The 21236-nt window shown below is 44.0% G+C and overlaps 1 protein-coding gene across 2 annotated transcripts in view; it reads right to left on the reverse strand.

Annotated features, from left to right (window-relative positions):
* Nucleotides 1–21236, reverse strand: part of RGL3 (ral guanine nucleotide dissociation stimulator like 3) — a 61900-nt gene that overhangs the window by 23465 nt on the left and 17199 nt on the right. For both annotated transcript variants that reach the window (XM_077261919.1, XM_077261918.1), the window contains 14 exons: nucleotides 19929–20027; nucleotides 14664–14860; nucleotides 13433–13507; nucleotides 12570–12751; nucleotides 12388–12503; nucleotides 11995–12210; nucleotides 10607–10710; nucleotides 7842–7926; nucleotides 7463–7546; nucleotides 5447–5533; nucleotides 5334–5366; nucleotides 5118–5239; nucleotides 782–871; nucleotides 486–621 (listed from right to left, as the gene is read on the reverse strand). In XM_077261919.1, coding sequence (XP_077118034.1) covers nucleotides 486–621; nucleotides 782–871; nucleotides 5118–5239; nucleotides 5334–5366; nucleotides 5447–5533; nucleotides 7463–7546; nucleotides 7842–7926; nucleotides 10607–10710; nucleotides 11995–12210; nucleotides 12388–12503; nucleotides 12570–12751; nucleotides 13433–13507; nucleotides 14664–14860; nucleotides 19929–20027 — 1626 coding nt within the window. The remainder of the gene's footprint in view (nucleotides 1–485; nucleotides 622–781; nucleotides 872–5117; nucleotides 5240–5333; nucleotides 5367–5446; nucleotides 5534–7462; nucleotides 7547–7841; nucleotides 7927–10606; nucleotides 10711–11994; nucleotides 12211–12387; nucleotides 12504–12569; nucleotides 12752–13432; nucleotides 13508–14663; nucleotides 14861–19928; nucleotides 20028–21236) is intronic.

Below are 21236 nucleotides of genomic sequence, written 5' to 3' on the forward strand. Positions count from 1 at the left end.
GTGATGAGCCAGATTTCATATAATAGGGAAAGGGGTTGGATGATATACTCCGGAGAGTGAGGGGCCAGATATTATACACCAGGACAAGGCAGCGGGAAGTGAGAGGTCGGATGTTATACACTGGAGGTGATTAGCCAGATTTTATACACTGGGGCAAGTGGCCGGATGTTATACACCACGGGGGGGCAAGGGGTTGGATTTTATACGCCGGTGGGGAGAGGGACCAGATTTTATACATCAGGGGGCCGGATGTTATACACTGGGGTGAAGAAGGACCGGATGTTATACATCGGGGGCAATGGTACTGAAGGTAAGACGTAGGGCCCAATACTTTTCTCTATATAGTGTATATTAGATAAATACAGGTATATTGGTCATATGGTGGTGTATGAGGTTATAGGGAGGTATACCAGATATGTGGTAGTGTATGAGGATTTTATGAGTGTATATCAGCTACATAGTGGTGGAGAGGTATATGGCATTACCTTAGCCACAAGAGGCTCCGCAGGACACAGTGCAGCAATAAGCCCTTCATCTATCTCACAGCTGCTGCAGGAACCAGATGGCGACACACGGTCTCCATTCATCTTCGGACTGAACACTTCTGAGCCTAATAATAACCTTAAATAGATGACAGTATACCTGAGCAGTTAAAATGGCGCATCAGTACATTTTACAGTAAGAAGGAAAGCAAGGCACAGGGTGTGGTTAGTGAAAGGGGAGGGGCTATGCACCCAGAGAACCATGGGAATGTTACAATGGTGCCACAGTGAACACTCACGAGCTGAATCTCTTGGTCAGTTTCCGGCGGATTCGTGGAGAGTTTGGACAGGAGTCTGCTGGCGGCTCAATGCTGCGAGATATCCTGTAACTGCAAGAATAAAGAGGAACATGTTATTGTTGATATACAGACTCCAAACCTGAAAGTCTACAGCACAGGATCTATTTCATAAAAGGAAGATGTCCATAGGCTTAAGATGGGAGTCACTGGACAATAATATGGACACAGACTCATGAATGGCTGCTTTAACCTTAGTTCCCCTTTCGCTGTGTAGGAGCAGCAAAAGAAGTCATACTGGTAATTGCCCAGCTTTTCCAGGTCCAGATAAGGAAGAAAGACCTGAAAATATGTTTTCAACTAAACAGAAAATGACTGATATTTTGTATTTTTTCCTTTAGGAAATGTAAGGGAAAATGTTAGTGGTATCATGTAGTATAGGCACCCAAATTAAAAGATAAAGGGTGTACCAACTTCTGCAACTAGTTTTTATAGCTCCAGTGGATAAACATGAATCAAGTCTTCATAAAGATTATCTACCATTTTGTGTCCACTGTGCAAATACAATCCTACATGTTTCCATGGTAAAATACTACAAATAACCCCTGTGTCGTCTGATAAAGTGAGAGAATTCTGTATGGATTTGTTATACTTAGTCCTGAAGTAAAATTTCTATTCCAAAATACATATTACCTTCAAACACAAGGCACCGCGATGGGGTCCAATTTACCCCCACACACATGCAAATTGTTATATGTCATCTTTAATTGTACACTATGTCTATATGTCCCCCAAAGACCTCTTTTTGATACACTCCATGATATTGCATTGCTATGTAGATGACATTTCTGTATACTCATCTCAACAGCATATGACCAGAACTCCAGTTCACCAGTCACGCATAGAAGAACAGCATTAGATTATTAGATACGACAATTATAAAACATACAAGAGGTTTTATCCATTGATCTATTCGTGAAGGCGCAGTCTACAATAAATTACTTCACTGTACAAGTTGTCACCCTACAGTCACTACAAAGTTGATTCCCATTGCACAATTCAAGATTGGCACTAAAAATGTACCGAATGATCACATACATTAAATCCGCTTACATGAGATATATATTTATATATAAAATTACCCATGGGGTAGTCTGAGAAACTTCTTAAGCAAGGGAGGGAACAGCGCCCACCCAAAAGAGTGAATATTACACAAAAGAGTTCAGTTTGTACATTTTGTACATTCCATCCATTTTCTTAAGGTACCGTCACACTAGGCGATATCGCCAGCGATCCGTGACGTTGCAGCGACCTGGATAGCGATATCGCTGTATTTGACACGCAGCAGCGATCTGGATCCCGCTGTGAAATTGCTGGTCGCTGCTAGAAGGTCTGCACTTTATTTGGTCGCTAGGTCGCCGTGTATCGCCGTGTTTGACAGCAAAAGCAAGGATACCAGCGATATTTTACACTGGTAACCAGGGTAAACATCGGGTTACTAAGCGCAGGGCCGCGCTTAGTAACCCGATGTTTACCCTGGTTACCAGCGTAAAAGTTAAAAAAACAAACAGCACATACTCACCAGCGCGTCCCCCAGCCTCTGCTTCCTGACACTGACTGAGCGCCGGCCCTAAACTGAAAGTGAAAGCACAGCGGTGACGTCACCGCTGTGCTGTTAGGGCCGGAGCTCAGTCAGTGTCAGGAAGCAGAGGCTGGGGGACGCGCTGGTGAGTATGTGCTGTTTGTTTTTTTAACTTTTACGCTGGTAACCAGGGTAAACATCGGGTTACTAAGCGCGGCCCTGCGCTTAGCAACCCGATGCTTACCCTGGTTACCCGGGGACCTCGGCATCGTTGGTCGCTGGAGAGCGGTCTGTGTGACAGCTCTCCAGCGACCAAACAGCGACGCTGCAGCGATCGGCATCGCTTGTCGCTATCGCTGCAGCGTCGCTTAATGTGACGGTACCTTTACTGTATCCACAATATACACAATAGATAATGGTACACCCAGAGTAACGGTTATCTTTTGAAGGAGGCATTCCAAATGCCCTTCCTTCAATGCTTTAGGCGACCACCAAATTTCAGAAGCAAACTTGTGAGAGCCGACAAGGGCTCCACATAAAGAGTTCCTAATCAGACATTCTTACAGACAAAAAAGAAAGACACGTTCCCATGTCTACATTGTATTCAAAGTAACAATGTTTGAAAGGCTATCCCAATCAGAGTCCACATTTGTAGTCTATGTTATCAAGTGCCCCTGTGGCCTAGTACACATAGGTGAAACAACCCAACAAATTTGGAACAGGATTTCTCAAGATAACATAAGATACAAGAGGTTACATCTACCACTCCCTTACCAGTTTCAGAAAATTATTCACACAGTTGCCCAACTAAGGTTTCAAGTTTTAGAGAGACGTTCTGAATCCACTGCTTGCACACTCAAAACATTCAGAGAGGACATGTCATCAGGTCAAAGTGGCCAATTCTTATAGCTGGGTAGCAGACCAGGGAGGCACCGGATTAGTCTCAGAGGACCTGTCATCAAGTCAAAGTGGCCAGTTCCTATAGTTGGGTTCCAGACCGAGGGAGGCACCAGATTAGTCTCAGAGGACCTGTCATCAGGTCAAAGTGGCCAGTTCCTATAGTTGGGTTCCAGACCGGGGGAGGCCCCGAATTAGTCTCAGAGGATCTGTCATCAGGTCAAAGTGGCCAGTTCCTATAGTTGGGTTCCAGACCGGGGGAGGCCCCGAATTAGTCTCAGAGGATCTGTCATCAGGTCAAAGTGGCCAGTTCTTATAGTTGGGTAGCAGACCAGGGAGGCAATGGATTAGTCTCAGAGGACCTGTCATCAGGTCAAAGTGGCCAGTTCCTATAGTTGGGTTCCAGACTGGGGAGGCACTGGATTAGTCTCAGACGACCTGTCATCAGGTCAAAGTGGCCAGTTCCTATAGTTGGGTTCCAGACCGGGGGAGGCCCCGAATTAGTCTCAGAGGATCTGTCATCAGGTCAAAGTGGCCAGTTCCTATAGTTGGGTCCCAGACCGGGGGAGGCACCAGATTAGTCTCAGAGGACCTTTCATCAGGTCAAAGTGGCCAGTTCTTATAGTTGGGTAGCAGACCAGGGAGGCAATGGATTAGTCTCAGAGGACCTGTCATCGGGTCAAAGTGGCCAGTTCCTATAGTTGGGTTCCAGACTGGGGAGGCACTGGATTAGTCTCAGAGGACCTGTCATCAGGTCAAAGTGGCCAGTTCCTATAGTTGGGTTCCAGACTGGGGAGGCACTGGATTAGTCTCAGAGGACCTGTCATCAGGTCAAAGTGGCCAGTTCCTATAGTTGGGTTCCAGACCGGGGGAGGCACCAGATTAGTCTCAGAGGACCTTTCATCAGGTCAAAGCGGCCAGTTCCCATAGTTGGGTTCCAGACCGGGGGAGGCACCAGATTAGTCTCATCTTCAGGTATTGTCCCCGACCAGATCTTCAAACTTCGACCAGAGCATTTCAGAAAATAAAATACCTGTCTGCAATCGTGTGGTCAGCCTCTGATTCCTGTTGCCCTAGGTTCCGGCAGGATGAAATAACCCTGTCATTAATGTTAATGACGGTCTATGGAGTTTCTTCATTAGTCTTTAGAACTTTGGAATTAGTATTTGCCGACCTACCACAATATTATCTCCCAGGTCTTCTTTATTTATATCTTTCCTTGGAGGCGTTTCCGTCACGTACCTCATGTCTTTGTTTCTTTGTTGTAGTTGGGTTAGACAAAGGTCCTGGATCGTGGACCAAAACGTCGCTCTCTTTTGTGTTGGATCGTGTAAGGATAAAAGCCTATACTCATTCTAGATATTGTAGTGCTGAGTTAAAGGGGTTGTCCACAAGATGGGTGATAACTTGCTGATCAGTGGGGGTCCCTGATCGGCAGAGTGTGAGTTTTGTTCGCCAACATTAAAAGTACGGACGCCCAAATGCCGCTCCATTAATTTCCAATGGGGCTGCCAGAAAAAGAGGAGGTCAGTGCTCGGCAACTCCAGAGAGAATGAATGAAGCACAGGTGCCCCGTTCTGCTCTCATTCCTTCCCTATCACATATTCTGTAGTGCTGAAAATGGAAGCGAGTAATCATGGAGGTATATGTTTCTCCAGAAGAGCTGAAGACAAAAACGGTAGGAAGGGGTTTTTTTGTGTGTTTTTTTAATTGCTTTGGAGCTTTCTAAAATGATTTCAAATGTGGACATCCCATCCTTCTGGATTCTAAAAACATACTCCAATATCCTCATGGAGGGGCTCTGAAGAATCCCCTCCTTTGTGCTTTTACATTTACTTTGCAACCATCGGATCCCCTCACCTCTGGTCCTCAGTCAGCTGCCGATGGGTGTAAAAAGCTTGTAAGATTTCCGGCTTTGGCGTCAGAACATAGTGACGACACGTGAGCTGAAGTTTCTGGATCTTACTCAAGACTTCATACTCCTAGAAAAAGTAGAGTGTGAGCTCTGGGGACAAGATGGTAGTGATTATAGGCGATCTGATATAGTGGTGTTAGGGGGTGTGGGACAAGACTTACCTTCCTCCTCTTCTCAAAGTTTATGAGCCCACCCTGCAAAGAAGAGAAAAGGGTAAAAGGAGGAAGCGCTGAAGGCCAGGTGTGTACTGCAGGGTCAATCAAAGGGGTCTCACCTCTACAGAGTCGGGCAGTGCTGTGTCCAGCATAACAAGGTCTGTCAGAAATGTCCCAAGATACGGCACGGTCCCTTGAGCTGGTCTCTGAAATAAGACACCTATTTTAGTTTCTATCACTTCTTTCATTTCTATCATTTTTCTAATACAAAGCTCCAAACCTTCTGCATATACATAAACAATAAACCTCTGCTTCCCTGCAGCTACCACTAGAGGGAGCTCCGGAGCTTACTGCATACTGTCCAACAAACTGCATACAGTGTGCTCCCTCTAGTGGTGACTGCAGGCAAGAAAAAAAATTACCATTTAATTTTAGGTCTATGCAGGGGGCAGGAAAAGTGAGCTCTGATCAGTATCAATCATGTCATTTTAATTTTTTTTGCTATGTAATCATGATGTAGGGGCAAATACCAGGATTATAGTGATGTATCACTTACTTTGCTGTGTGTTGTCATTTCAATAAAATCAGTGTTTTATCAGAAGTAGATTATCACTACAGGACTAGGTGTCTCGTGTTTCCTAGTCCTGCTGCTCTGTGTAACTGTAATTGGTAGCTTTCTGCCTATGCACTGTGTACACAGAAAGCTGCCAATCGGGGGTGTGGGCTTGGTTATACAGGACTCCATATTCTGAGCTCTGCTAGATTTGCAGCAGAGAAAAATCGATTATATAACAGTAAGCAGCCCAGTAAGGGATACATGGCTGGAATCAGGGTCTCAGCCCCTATATTATGCTGCGCTCAGATTACCTGTTAGGGGCATACAGCATTATATGGCATATTAAATGGTGTCATTCAGAACCAGAACTTGTCCGACAAGAAATACAAGAATACAAGCCCTCATACGTCTATATTTACAAAAAATAAAAATGGATCTCAGAAGAAGGGGAGTAAAAAAAAAATGAAAGCGCAAAAAAAAAAATTGTCCGATCCTGACGTAGTTAAGGACAGTATTGATGTTACAACTAAAGATCAGCAGGTTTTTACTATTTATAATTTGAGAGCACCATGATGTAGGGGCAGAGGCCCTGATTACAGTGATGTGTCACTTGTTAGGCTGTCTTTTGTAGTTTTAATATAATCAGTGTTTTATCAGCAGGATATTATCACTGCAGGACTAGGTGTCATGTGCCAGGCAGTCCAGCTAATTTGTGTAACCCGCCCCTGCCACTGATTGGAAGCTTACTGTACACAGGAAGCTTCCAATCAGGGGTGTGGGCGGGGTTATACACAGATCAGCATTCTGACCAGTGCTCCATTTACAGCAGACAAAACAGGGATTCTATCAAAACTACAGCAAGCAGCCCAGTAAGTGACACATTGCTAGAATCAGGCTCTCTGCCCCCGTACATCGTGCATTCACTACAAGCATTATATAAGCATTTCAGTATTAAAAAAAGAAAAGTTTAAAATTCTGAAAAAATTAAGTATAAATTGAAGTATATTTGGACTTTATTTTTGATGGTGGATACGAATTTCTATGTTTCGGTTTTTTTTTTTTCCTAATTTTAAACTTTTTTTTTTCTTTTTACTGTACGCCAAATGCTGGGAAAGGGTTAAAATACAGTTGGTAAATCAGCAAGAAGCAGGAGACGGTTGGAAGAGAATACGATTGTAGGGTCAGATTACATAGGGGTTTGGGGTTTTTTGTATTTTTTTTTTTTTTTACCATTGCTATGCATAGGAGCTGTGGGCACAAAACGGTAGAAATTTTTTTAATCAAAACCATTTGCAAAGTTGCTTCAATTTCCTTTTTTTTTTGAGCGATAAAAATGTGGCGACGGTGGACATAAAGGAGTTAGAAAATACATGAAAATGCGATTTAGAAATTCCGATAGTCCGGCATCGAGTGATGGACTGTTGGAGTATTGCAGCAGGGAGCATTATGTAATGGTCCGCTGCCCCCTGTGAACCTCGGCTCCCTCGCGGGGTTAATATTATACCGCAGGACTAGTTACTCATTTCCATGTCACACGGCAGCCAAGCGTGGCAGAGCCGGGTTGTTCCTGAAAACCTACCGTGGAGCGGACCTGCGACGCCGATCTCTGAAGTGGCCGGGGCTCGTTGCGTGCGCTGTTGGACCTGCGAAGCGGGATCTCATCCTGGTGTAAGGGGTTAAAAAAAGACATAAGAAGGCTCATATCCGAGGAGGAGACTGGACACTAGATTGCGAGGAGTCCGGGGACATCCTTGCTGATGGTTTCCTTTTAGTACAGCACCTTGTGTTTTCATTGTTGACCCATAGAAATGAATGCGTTAAAGGGGTCCCTGCTCATAAAGAGGGGTCTTGTGATGACGACCCCTCACCCAACCAATAAGTGGCGCTATCCATGGAAAAACGCAGATTCTCTGCCCTCCTTCCATGCCGCCTCCGGCCATCGGTACATATAGATTTACCTTGGTCAGGATTTCCCGGCTCATCTCGTGGTTGTTTTCATCTGAGAAGATGGCGGATAACTTGTGGAAGACATTCAGATTGTCTCTATGGGATGGAAGAAATTCATTACCAATGAGGGGGGAGTAACAGGGACGCCAAAGTCCATGGGGAGCCCCTAAATTCCACCTTCACGGAGTGGCGCTGGGCCCCACTGAGTATTGACACCTTCAGGTTCCCATGCAGAGCGCAGCAGTAAGGATGGGTTTATCATCGGTTGCTGCGCTCTGCATAGGAAGCAACTGAGATGGCAAATATTGCACTGCAAAATTGCTTTTTTGTACCGCAGAGTGTTGGCAGAAAAATGTGGCGTACATCAAGCACTTTTTTAATGCGTTTTTCATGTGTCATTTTTTATTAGCATCTTTTATGTTTTCTGTTGAATGGTTAAAAAACCGCTGAAGGAATTGACATGCTATAGTTTAAAAAGATAACTCACTGTAGTGCAAAAAAACCCACAAGAAAAAAAAGCACAGTGTGAATTCGATTTTAGAAATTACCAGGATAAAAAATGCTACATGTGAACAAGACCTTAGGTTAGGCCTAAAGATAGGATTAGGGATAGAGAGAGTTAGGGTTTATCCCAGGCTTAGGACTAGAGTTAGGGTTACACCAAGATATAGGGTTAGGGGATAGTTCTAGGGTTTGGGTTTTTCCCTGGGTTAGGAATAGTGTTAGGATAAGACCTAGAGTTAGGATTAGGGGATAGTTTTAGGGTTAGGATTTGTCCCAGGGTTAGAGTTAGGGGTAATTCTAGGGTTAGTGTTTGTCCCAATATTAGGACTAGCGTTAGGGTTAAATCCAGAGTTAGGGATAGTTCTAGAGTTAGGATATGTCCCTGGGTTAGGAATAGCATTAGGGTTAGACCTAGGTATAGGGAAAGTTCTAGGGTTAGGTTTTGTCCCAGCTTTAGGGTTGCACCTAGATATAGGGTTAAGGGATAGTTCTAAGGTTAGTGTTTGTCCCAGGGTTAGAGTTATGTATAGGTCTAGGGTTAGGGTTTATCCCAGGATTAAGACTAGCTTTAGGGTTAGACCTAGAGTTAGGGATAGTTCTAGGTTTGGGATATGTCCCTGGGTTAGGACTAGCATTAGGGTTAGACCTAGGTTTAAAGAAAGTTCTAGGGTTAGGGTTTGTCCCAGGGTTAGGACTAGTGTTAGGGTAAAATTAGAGATAGGGTTAGAGATAGTTCTAGGGTTAGGATTTGTCCTAGGGTTAGAGTTAGGGATAGTTCTAGGGTTATGGTTTATCCCAGGATTAGAACTAGTGCTAGGGTTAGACCTAGGTTTAGTGAAAGTTCTAGGGTTAGGGTTTGTCCCAGGTTTAGAGTTAGGGCTAGTTCTAGGGTTAGAGTTTATCCCAGGGTCAGGGTTACACATAGATATAGGGTTAAGGGATAGTTCTAGGGTTAGGGTTTGTCCCAGGGTCAGGGTTACACCTAGATATAGGGTTAGGGAATAGTTCTAGGGTTAGGGTTTGTCCCAGGGTTAGCGTTAGGGATAGTTCTAGTGTTACGGTTTATCCCAGGATTAGGACTAGTGTTAGGATTAGACCTAGGTTTAGGGAAAGTTCTCGGGTTAGGAATAGTGTTAGGGTAAGACTTAGAGTTAGGGGATAGTTTTAGGGTTTGTCCCAGGGTTAGAGTTAGGGATAGTTCTAGGGTTAGGGTTTGTCCCAGGGTTAGGGTTACACATAGATATAGGGTTAGGGGATAGTTTTAGGGTTAGGGTTTGTCCCAGGGTTAGAGTTAGGGATAGTTCTAGGGTTAGGGTTTGTCCCAGGGTTAGGGTTACACATAGATATAGGGTTAGGGGATAGTTCTAGGGTTAGGGTTTATCCCAGGATTAGAACTAGTGTTAGGGTTAGACCTAGGTTTAGGGAAAGTTCTAGGGTTAGGAACAGTGTTAGGGTTAGACCTAGAGATAGACTTAGGACTAGTTCTAGGATTAGGTCCTGTTCACACTTTATTTCTACAGTGTATTCAGAGGATCCCACCTAATTTTGAAATGAAACGAAGGGAGTTTACGTAAACTCAGTTTGTGTTTCTTTCTGAAAGTGTCCATCTTTTCAGAAATGGGGCTGGCTACGTTTCTGGGCCTGTTATTGACAACGTGAAAATTTTCAGGAAAAATGGATTACACTAGATAGCAATCGGTATTGGGCTAGGATAAGAAAATAATTACATGAAGAAAAAAACGTGATCGAAAAATAAAAAGTAAGAAAAAACATAATAATACCTAACTCTTATTTTCACGTTTTTATGTAAGATTTCAGGAAAAAAAAATCTAGACATTTGAAACCTGCTTTCTTGACAATAAAATGCAGGTTTTTGCAGCATTTTTAAGCTGCTTTTTTTGGTGCAGATTACAAGTGTGATTTGCCTACAGTACATGTTTACTCAAAGTATGCGGATCTCAAATTCAGTCAAGAAAAAAACACGAGCGAGTGCATGAGATTTCAGAAATCTCATAGCTTTTTCTGGTACTGTAAAAACGTAGCTTCTTATTTGCATAAAAAAAATGCTGCAAAAATGCAACGTGTGAACATAGCCTAATGGAGCTTTCTTTGTATCGCCTCAATATCTGGAAGTACAGGTAGCGCCTGATTGTCCAGAATTGTGGAGCCCTAGGAATATTCCTAAGTGTGAGGCTTCCACAGTTATTTCAACACGTCCAGTGTAAACTGTTATAACTTTAATATTAGTAAGTCTGGGCATTACAGTAATTACCTGCTCACTGCCGCCCATGATCTCTTCAGCCGATAGATTGAATTTGACTGAAGGGCCGACAATATGGCTCTAAGAGAGGAGAAGTTACGTAGAAATCTGCAGTACTGGAAAAAGAAAAGACTCCATGTCACATGGCTCCTCCCTCCTGACTCTGTCACCCCATGGTATAAAGAGCAGATTTCAAAGTCACATAGCTCCTCCCTCCTGACTGTGTCATGCTGTGGTGGGAGGAGCAGACTCAATTTCACAGAGCTCCTCCCTCCTGACTGTGTAACCCCTGGTGAGAGGAGCAGACTCCATATCACATAGCTCCTCCCTCCTGACTATATCACCCTGTGGTTTGAGGAGCAGACTTCAAGTCACATAGCTCCTCCGTCCTGACTGTGTCACCTTGTGGTGGGAGGAGCAGAGTCGATATCACATAGCTCCTCCCTTCTGAGTGTTTCAACCTGTGGTGGGAAGAGCAGACTTGCCACACAGCTCCTCCCTCCTGACTATGTCACCTTGCTGTAGGAGGGGTAGACTCCATGTCACATAGTTCCTCCCTCATGACTGTGTCACTCTGTTGTAGGAGGGGAGGCTCCATGTCACTTAGCTCCTCCCTCCTGACTGTATCACCCCATGGTATGAGCAGACTTCAAGTCACATAGCTCCTCCATCCTGTGTCACGTGGTGGGAGGAGCAGACGTCAAGTCACATAGCTCCTCCCTCCTGACTGTCACGCTGTTGTGGGAGGATCAGACTCTATATCACATAGCTCCTCCCGCCTGACTGTATCACCCCGTGGTATGAGGAGCAGACTTCAAGTCACAGAGCTCCTCCCTCCTGACTGTGTCACCCTGTGGTGGGAGGAGCAGACTCCATATCACATTGCTCCTCCCTCCTGTGTCACCCTGTGGTGGCAAGAGCAGACTCCATGTCACATAGCTCCTCCCTCATGACTGTGTCACCCTGTTGTAGGAGGGGCAGACTCCATGTCACATATCTCCTCTCTCCTGACTGTTGTCACCCTGTGGTGGGCTGAGCAGTAGTGATGAGCGAATATACTCTTCTCGAGCATGCTCGGTGGTCCTCTGAGTATTTTTTAGTGCTCGGAGTCTTAGTTTTTCTTGCCGCAGCTGAATGATTTACATCTGTTAGCCAGCATCAGTACATGTGGGGATTCCCTAGCACCCAGGTAACCCCCACATGTACTTATGCTGGCTAACAGATGTAAATCATTCAGCTGCGGCAAGAAAAACTAAGACTCCGAGCACTAAAAAATACTCGGAGGACCCCCGAGCATGCTCAAGAAATCTCGAGTAACAAGTATATTCGCTCATCACTACTGAGCAGACATCATTTCACATAGCTCCTCCGTCCCGTGGTGGTTTATATATTGGTCACACCTGTGCGATAGAAATCCACTTCTCCAGCACTCTGGCCCTCATCTGTGGCTTCATCTGGATGTCGTTCAAGACGGACGCGGTCACACAGGCTGCCACTGCATTGAATTGGGCTACAGTGGCTCGGACGCTCGGAGCAACATGTCTGTTCTCCTTCTTGTCACGTTGAGACCAAATACTCCCAAGACAATGACAGGACTGCAACTTCTGGAAGAGATCCTGGAGCAAGACAGGGCATTTCTCAAAGAAGGACCTAATATATACTGTATATACAAATGTCTGGGTCAAAGTTTATGACAAATGATGTGTGACTATCGTTGGCTGCGCACATCCATGAGCATCTTGAGCATAAAGCACAGGGCCTGACCTCGTAGTACCGATATTGTACGCACTTACCACATCTATCAGTGTCAATTGTTCCGCCACATCCTGAGGAGGGTATGACAATAAACATGTGGAATCTACGGAGGTGTCACAGTCACCTTCTGCTGGTCGGATTATAGATGTCCAATCTGGTTGAGAAGAAATGGTCAGTCTCATGGAAGAGATTCAGAGAAACCGGAGATGTATGGTCTTACCTTTTGGTGGAGAGTTGTCCTCTCTCTCTTCTTCTAAGCTCTTGACCAGACGAAGGAGCTGGCTGGGGTTCTCCCGGCTGTCATGAGTTAAGTAGGAGGAGATGAGTTGCACACATTGCGGAGAATCGCAGAAGTCTTGAGGGTGTCTTTCTAACCAGGTCTGTAGGACACCTCGTACCACTCTAAAGGAACAAGATGGTCTTTTTTGGTAAAATTGGTTCCTTTAGCCAGGACCATTTTTAATGTGTCTCCTCCAGCCAAAATGAGAAACTGATTATAGTCCTGAATCCTAGATAGAGAGGCCATATATAAGACCTCTAGCTTCCACGATGACAGATCGATAATCCCATCCAACCAAAAAGAGGTGGAGAGTTGACCAGGCATGCTTGGGATGCCACCATTTGAGGTGCAAAATAGTCACAGTCTTGGTTTGCTCCATAACTGCCATGGACCACGCATGCTTCTCATGCCACTATTTGAGGTCTAAGATAGTCACAGGCTTGGCTTGCACCATAAGTCCCATGGACTTAGCGACTTCTACTATACTGTATGTCTGGGTCCAGGATGTCGAAAGAGACCACCCACTCCACAAAATGTTTTACAAATTGGCTTGCTATTAATCGTTTTTTACCCATTTTTCCACCAACCTTAATTTGACCCTAACCCAAAGAAGTTATGCCTACAGGATTATGGATTTAGTTGACCCCTTTCATTTGAGGATCAGCAGTGATCACTGACCTGTTTGGAAATATCTGAATGTTGATTTCCCCTTTAAGAAAACCAACTTATTTCCGGCACAGAAGAGTCAACTAACCCTAGCATGGTAGAGGAATACACAATATATGTGACGGCATGGCACTGACCTCTGCACAGATGGAGCATCAGGAACAGGGCTACCAGGTATTGTAGGTTCCTTATCACCAACCTTTTCAAGACGCCTGAAGAAGAAATGATGAAAACCTTTTAGGCAGAGGTTTCTTAAGAAATGGCTCAATATGGGAAAATTCTAACTCCAAAAATTCTATGTATAACCCTTGTGTTCTCAAAGGGAGGGTTTGAGTCTTGAAGTCAAAACTTCAAGACCACATAGGATTTTTCCACCTAAAAAAAATTCCTCGGGGCATGTTCACATGTTTTTGGGTGGATTTTGAAGTGCAATAAAGAGTATTCCAAGAGCATTTGAAGTTTTTTTTTTTATATTTAGACCCCATTTTTGGCCACGTGGACCTTTTTGGGCTATGCTTTCTTTGGGCATAAGAACAGAATAATTTTTACTAAGACAGTTTTGATGAATGAGGTCCATTGCGCTTCATCATAAAGGGGCTAGACATGGATAGTCCACACAGGTAGCCAATTTGTTGACCAATAAAATGCTTCTGACCAATGTACAGTATATACTGTAAATAAAAAAAACAATAAAAAAGTGGATGGCTTAGTTTGATTAAGGTCAAAATGAAAAATTTGCTACAAAAACGTTAGGTGTAAAGAACTGTAGACCCTGAGTTGTAGCTACACTTTTCTTCACCGGTGGCAAATATTTGCCCCAGGTTACCCTGGCGCCTCATTGAAATATTTGCCCCAGGTTACCCTAGTGCATCATATTTGTCACTCTACCCTGGCACCTAATCTAAATACCTAAATACCCTGTCCAAAAACACAAGGTCTCCTCTTACTACAACCCTAAACACATTATAACCTAAAAACCACAGGGTATCCAGTTGGACTGGTCAACCTCAACAAAGGATTTTCCAGTGGTCCCGAACTGGGACACAATAATAGGCCTCAAAGGTCCAGCATAAGCCACCACAATTTTGACGTGGCTAGAGCCAATTCCTTGCCATTAGGGTCTATTTCTTAAGGGCTGATTCCCTAAAAACCTATTATATCTTATTGATGTTAGTCCCTCAGGATAGTATTTCTTCTGATGGGCTCAAATAATCCCATTCCGACACTAGTATGTGGATGACAGAGAAGAAAGATGTTGAAGAAAGTACGAAAATGGTATAGATGAGAGAAGGACATCTCAGGTAACATTAGAAGGCCAAAGAAAAAAAGTCTAGAAAAGAAGTATGGTCTATATGTTGTTGTCCCCACCTGTCAAGTAGAAGCTCCATGACCTTTTCAGGTGAGGTAAAGGCACGGTAGGTACTCAAGAAGGTGGGCACATACCCAGGATCACTTCCCTGATACTCCACCAGAAGGTTCTCCACCAGCTTCTCCAGAGTCCCAGCACGGAGACAGCGGACCTTACACGTCTTATAATGGACATATCCAGGAGAGCATGCGACATCCTGAGGGCAATGGGAGCAGGTTAAACAAAGTAGAAGATGAGCCAACAAGTGGAAAAAGGAGAAGAAAGATAAATACTAAATTTAGATATATATCCTACAAGAACAAGGAGTCATGTATCCACCAATTATATAAAAAGTACAAATTTTATTAGAAAAGCAAAAGATACAATAATAAACCTATATTGATAAAATTTGAATCAAAGGTGAAGAGTCAAGCTAACAACAACATGGTATGATATGCATTGTATGGAGGAGCAAAAGCAGTAGATATGTATGCCACCCTGACTCGCAATTCGTGTCGGATTCCTCTGGGGGGGAATCGTCATATTTTGTGTGGGGGATACTATTTTAAATGGTTCTGCACACAAAATACAAAATATGATGACCCCCCAGAGGAAGCCCACGTGAAACGCGCGTCGGGGTTGCACACACATGGTATTTGTACATGAAACAAAGAGTAAGCAATAGTCCTCTGACAATACATTGTTTCTGTGAATTGTATACCAACTCAGTACTATATTACTTATTCTGGTCCTTTCTTTTTCTACAAACTATGGGCTTAAAATCCCTACGGATTTATGTTTAATTCATCTGCTGTTTTTGCCCCTCCATACATTGTGTATAATACAATAGCTTGAGTCTCCACCTTTGATTCGGATTTTATCAATTCATGTTTATTACTGTATCTTTTGCTTTTCTTATAAAATGTATACTTTTGGTGGATACATGACTCCTTGTTCTTGTAGGATATATATTTGTTATTTGGAGTCTCTGCCCCTTATATATTGAAGTTTCATTGTATGGTGTATGACCTTTCATTTTCTATGTTTTCTTGACCCGTTCAGTGTCAAATGAGCGTATACCCAAGTCATTGTGAAGGGAGGAGGAGCTGGGTCAGCTGTAAAATCGCCTATTATTATTGGTAGCTTCTGTGTTATCAGTGGTGTATAGAGGTGATATCGGTCATTGTAATCCTGCCTCTGATGATAAGGAGCCTGCTGAAAATTCTAAAAATTGGAGGAGTGAAAAATTGCAGGATTACAAAAAAAAACATTAACACATTTTTTTTTAATACATGTAACACAAAAAACCTGATTTAAGCAATAGGCAATTTTCAGAATTTTCTGATTATACACTCCCTTTAAGGGGGCTGTACAGGATTACGTATTAGCAGCACACCTGTCCATGGGTAGTTTGTAGTGCTGCAATTCATTGATGTTAATGAAGCTGCAATAACCACCCCCATAGTATGGAAAAGTGGGGAAATTTGGAGGAAGAAATCAGCTATGTTTTATTATAACCCTAAAATGCCTGTGTGTTAAAGAGAACTTTTCAGTGGATTTTTTCTTTATTACCTGAGTAGCTCCTCCAATTGCTGTTGCTCCACTGATTTTGGAACAGTTTTTCTTTTCTTTCTGTGCCACTCCATTACAAAGATATGCCCACAGTAATAAAAAAGAAAATTTTCCCGTCAACCGACTGGGCATGTACCACAGAATAACTGGCCAATCAAAACGCGGCCCCACCCACAGAGAAGTTGTATGGTAAGCCCAGTTTGTTGAAGGGAAAATTTGCTTCTTTATTACCAGAGGCATAAATTTGGAATGGAGGGGCACAGAAAGAAAAGAAAAAATGTTCCAGAATCAGTGGAGCAGCACCAATTGGAGAAGACACACAGTTTAGATTTTAAAAATCTGGTAAAAAGTCCCTTTTAATCACTCGCATAGTCAGCTTTATTCCTTGCTCTCTTTCGGTATAGACATCCTCTTACTGATGTGATATTTGTCTCTCTCCACATATACTAAAGTGCTGTGCATGTAACTTTAAGCCAGTGCGATGTCTCACAACTTCTCACAGCAAGTAGTCCCTTAGACACCAATAGAGAGAATCTGCAGCTTCATCTCCCTCCTCCCTCTCTCTTCATATATTACAGTATTAATTAATACTTTTCCCATTTATTCATAAGAACTACCGATATTAGTACAAATAGTGACAGGTACGCTTTAAGAAAGTGAAAGCGGGTGACGTGTTGGAACAGCATGGAATAATTAAGGCTGGAGGTAGGAGGAACCTCAGAGATGGTGGAGGGGGGAAAACAGATAACAGTCAGGAAAGACCAGTAAAAGCAGAATGAAGGAGGCCTGAGGCAGGGGTGTCAGTCTTCCTACTTGTATTTCATTGACACTTGGTCAAGGCAGGATGTAAACTATTCGCATACAGTACAATTCCTTTAATCTGGCATTCAGTAATCCAGAAAGTGTCATTCTTTATTTTCTACAGAATCTATGGGAATTCTATTAGGCCCTATTGATGATATTTTACTTTATGGGTCCATACAAGTTTAATTTTGGGTGCAGAGCTCTATTTAACTATCAGATGCGATGCCTGGGCCATGTACGACTCGCCCCAATCTGGCACATTTGGCTTCTATGTCCGGCCAAACAGCAGGATCTCCAGCAGATGCCATGTGTCACCGGATATAGCCCTAATAATCACGGAGGACAGATGCGATGACAGGATTATAAAGGGGCAGAGGGCACCATCACACCTGGGGGGCTTACATCATACTGCATCCTATTAGCCTTGTGTAGATTTATAGGGGAAACAGTCAGCAGGATAAACATAAGTCAGAAAGTGGACAGGCAGGGTATAAGAAAAATGGAGACAGACTGGTTATTTATGAAATATAAAGGGGTACAGGGCGGACATTTATTATAAAGGGTGGCTACCTGATGTTCACTGGAGCTCCTGATGGTGGAGACAGACTAGGCTGCAGGTGGCCGCCAGGTACCACTCCTAGGTAGTCCCCAGTACTAGAGCTGCTGATCCCTGGGGTACACAGACACGGACTGGACTTGGGCTTCGTTCAGACTACTTCTTGGGCAGGAAGGATACTGATATGGAATCACACACAGAGCTGTATTCGGAGACTGCTGTAACAGTCCGGATACACGAAGTACATGTTCACACACACAGGTCTCGGGAACTGATTCAGGCACTGGCCGCACACGGACCAGGGGTTCAGGTTCAAGCAATGGCCGCACAAGGACCAGGGGAGCAGGTTCAGGCACTGGCCGCACAAGGACCAGGGGTTCGGGTTCTGGCAATGGCCGCACAAGGACCAGGGGTTTGGGTTTAGGCAATGGCCGCACAAGGACCAGGGGAGCAGGTTCAGGCGCTGGCCGCACACAGACCAGGGGTTTGGGTTCAGGCTCTGGCCGCACAAGGATCAGGGGTTTGGGTTCAGGCACTGGCCGCACAAGGACAAGGGGTTCGGGTTCAAGCAATGGCCGCACAAGGACCAGGGGAGCAGGTTCAGGCATTGGCCGCACAAGGACCAGGGGAGCAGGTTCAGGCACTGGCCGCACACAGACCAGGGGTTTGGGTTCAGGCACTGGCTGCACAAGGCCCAGGGGTTTGGGTTCAGGCACTGGCTGCACAAGGACCAGGGGAGCAGGTTCAGACACTGGCCGTACAAGGACCAGGGGACCAGGTTCAGGCAATGGCCGCACAAGGACCAGGGGAGCAGGTTCAGGCACTGGCCGAACAAGGACCAGGGGACCAGGTTCAGGCACTGGCCGCACAAGGACCAGGGGACCAGGTTCGGGCGCTGGCCGCGTAACGACCAGGGGAGCAGGTTCAGGCGCTGGCCACACAAGGACCAGGGGTTTGGATTCAGGCACTCAAGTTCCAAAAAATCACTGCACTCGTATGGTTTTCAAATGCATAATTCCAAAAGTTTATTAAATTTATATCAGAGGAAAAAAGGTACTTGGCGAATTTTTCCTCTGATATAAATTTAATAAACTTTTGGAATTATGCATTTGAAAACCATACGAGTGCAGTGATTTTTTGGAACTTGATGACGTGTGGGATTCAATATCCCGTTCACTGGCACCGTGAACTTCATTGATTGAGTGCTAGCTTTCCACTACTTTCTACATGGATTCAGGCACTGGCCGCACAAGGACAAGGGGTTCGGGTTCAAGCATTGGCCGCACAAGGACCAGGGTTCAGATGCTAATTTCAGGATACTAGGACATAGGACGACCTGACAACATACAGTTGCACACACTAACAAGTACTAGGAAACTATAGGGACTGCTCAGGCACTTCCCTGATGGGGACGGTGCCTTTTATACTCAGATGCCTCCCAGCTATTGGCTAGGAGCATTTTACCATGTGCACACTCTGCCCCTTTAAGAGCAGGGGAGCGCACATGCACATTAGGCGCGATGCCGGGAAGACACAGGAAGGCCGCCGGGGACCACGCTGCGTGGCCGGGGCCGTGAGTATGCCGGTGTCCCTGTATGGAGGGGGAAGGGGAGCCATGCAGAGGCGCTGACATTAGCGTTACAAAATATAAAGGGGCACAGACAAGTCATATTATAAAGGGGTACAGAATGGGTATATATGAAATATAAGGAGGGATGGACAAGTCTTGATATCATAAAGGGGTAAAGGATGGCTATACAAGTAATATAAAGGGGCACGGACAAGTCATGACATTATAAAAGGGTACAGCATGGGTATTCATCAAATATAAAGGGGCCTGGAGAGATCTTGGTATTATTATAAAAGGGTACAGCATGGGTATTCATCAAATATAAAGGGGCCTGGAGAGATCATGGTATTATTATAAAAGGGTACAGCATGGGTATTCATCAAATATAAAGCGGCATGGACAGATTACAGTATTATTATAATGGGGTACAGGTACATGAAGTGTTGTACACAAGATACACATGAAATAAAGTGGGTTACTGGTATATATCCACAGGATAGGAAATAAATGTGTGGTCACTCGGGGTCCAGCCTCTGGGAACCTCACTGATCATGAATGTGTATGGAGCGGTAGTGAGCATGTGCGACCGCTGCTCCATTCACTTTCTATAGGAGTTGTTGCACATGGTCACTACCGCCCCATTCACAGAAGGGATTTTAGGCCCGGAAGGGTGATGGTTTCAGCAGCAGGACACCCATCGATCATACATGTATATGTATCTATCATCTCTACTGTTTTCGTATTGAGAGTCAGATCCGGCGCACGCTCCCCCCTATTTATTACCAGGAGGTCTCTGCAGGGTTTCTCCGTCCTGACTCTCCTCAGGGTCACTCCGTAGATCGCTCCGTCTTCCACCTCTTCCCCCCATTCCTGCAGAGGATTCTGAGAAGAGGAGAGAACAAGTTCAGGGTGAATATCCTCCACGAGGCCCTTGTATCCATGATAGGTGTCCTCCCTCCTCCGGTTTTTGTACAAGTCTCACTTGGTGATGAAGCGGTTAATTCTCATCTTTCCAAATCTAAAGTCACTTGTCCGGTTTGGTCAGGTCCCCCACCACCACTCCTCCTCCTTCTCCTCTATCTCTCGGCCGCCCTGTTAACTCACCAGGCCCAGATCCGTAAACCAAATTATACATTAGAGAAGATCGTGTATTTCTGGGCTCAACGAAGAAGTTTCGGCCTGTTCCACCCTTCACGCCCCAAACTCAACCTCTTCACTAGTATGGTGTCCATCATACATGCCACATACAAATCTAAGGGCCTTACAGTGCTCCTCCTTACCCTGGAGGTTGTGAGGAGTCATGGGGGTCTCTGGACCTCCATATCAGTGATCAAACATGGCAGTCAGGGGTCTGCTGAAGGCCCACATCACTGCCATCATGGTAGTCCAGTGAAGCTCCGCCATAGAGCTACAGAGGAGACAGTGAGTTACACTATATACTTTAGGGGACTAAAAAAGGTAATAGTGAAGAATATATATATTTAAAAAAAAAAAAAACTATATAAACCACTTTCCTTTTCCCAAATTAAAACTAAAAACATTAAAAAAATAAACATTAATTTGTCATAGCATATATAAAATTCCAATATATCAAAATATAAAATGAATTATGGTATCCTGTACGATAAACATCACAAACAGAAAAAAAAACACCAGAAATGTGAGGTTTTTGGGTTATTACTCCTACAATAAGACATAATAAAATACAATAAAACATAACACCAAAAAATAATAAAGCCACAGTAAAATAAATTAAACTTTATTACTTTGTGGCTTTATTATTTTTTGGTGTTATATATATTGGATTCTTAACTTTATAGGTATACTAAAAATATTGTATATAGCCAAAAAGGGTATCAATAAAACACCATAAGTTAATCAAGCAAAAAACCCAAAAACTAGTTTTCACCAACCTAATCAGTGGAAAAACATAAATGTTTTTTGGAAAGTCTTGGAAAATGGCGACATTCCACCCGTCACAATTTTTTCATACAAATTTAAGGTTTTTTTTCTCAATAAAAAAATCTTAAAAAATGATAAGAGGTGATCAAAATGTCGCATCTACTCCAAAATGATATCAATAATACTGCA

Source organism: Ranitomeya variabilis, chromosome 5, assembly GCF_051348905.1.
Source record: "Ranitomeya variabilis isolate aRanVar5 chromosome 5, aRanVar5.hap1, whole genome shotgun sequence".
Lineage (NCBI taxonomy): Eukaryota > Metazoa > Chordata > Amphibia > Anura > Dendrobatidae > Ranitomeya > Ranitomeya variabilis.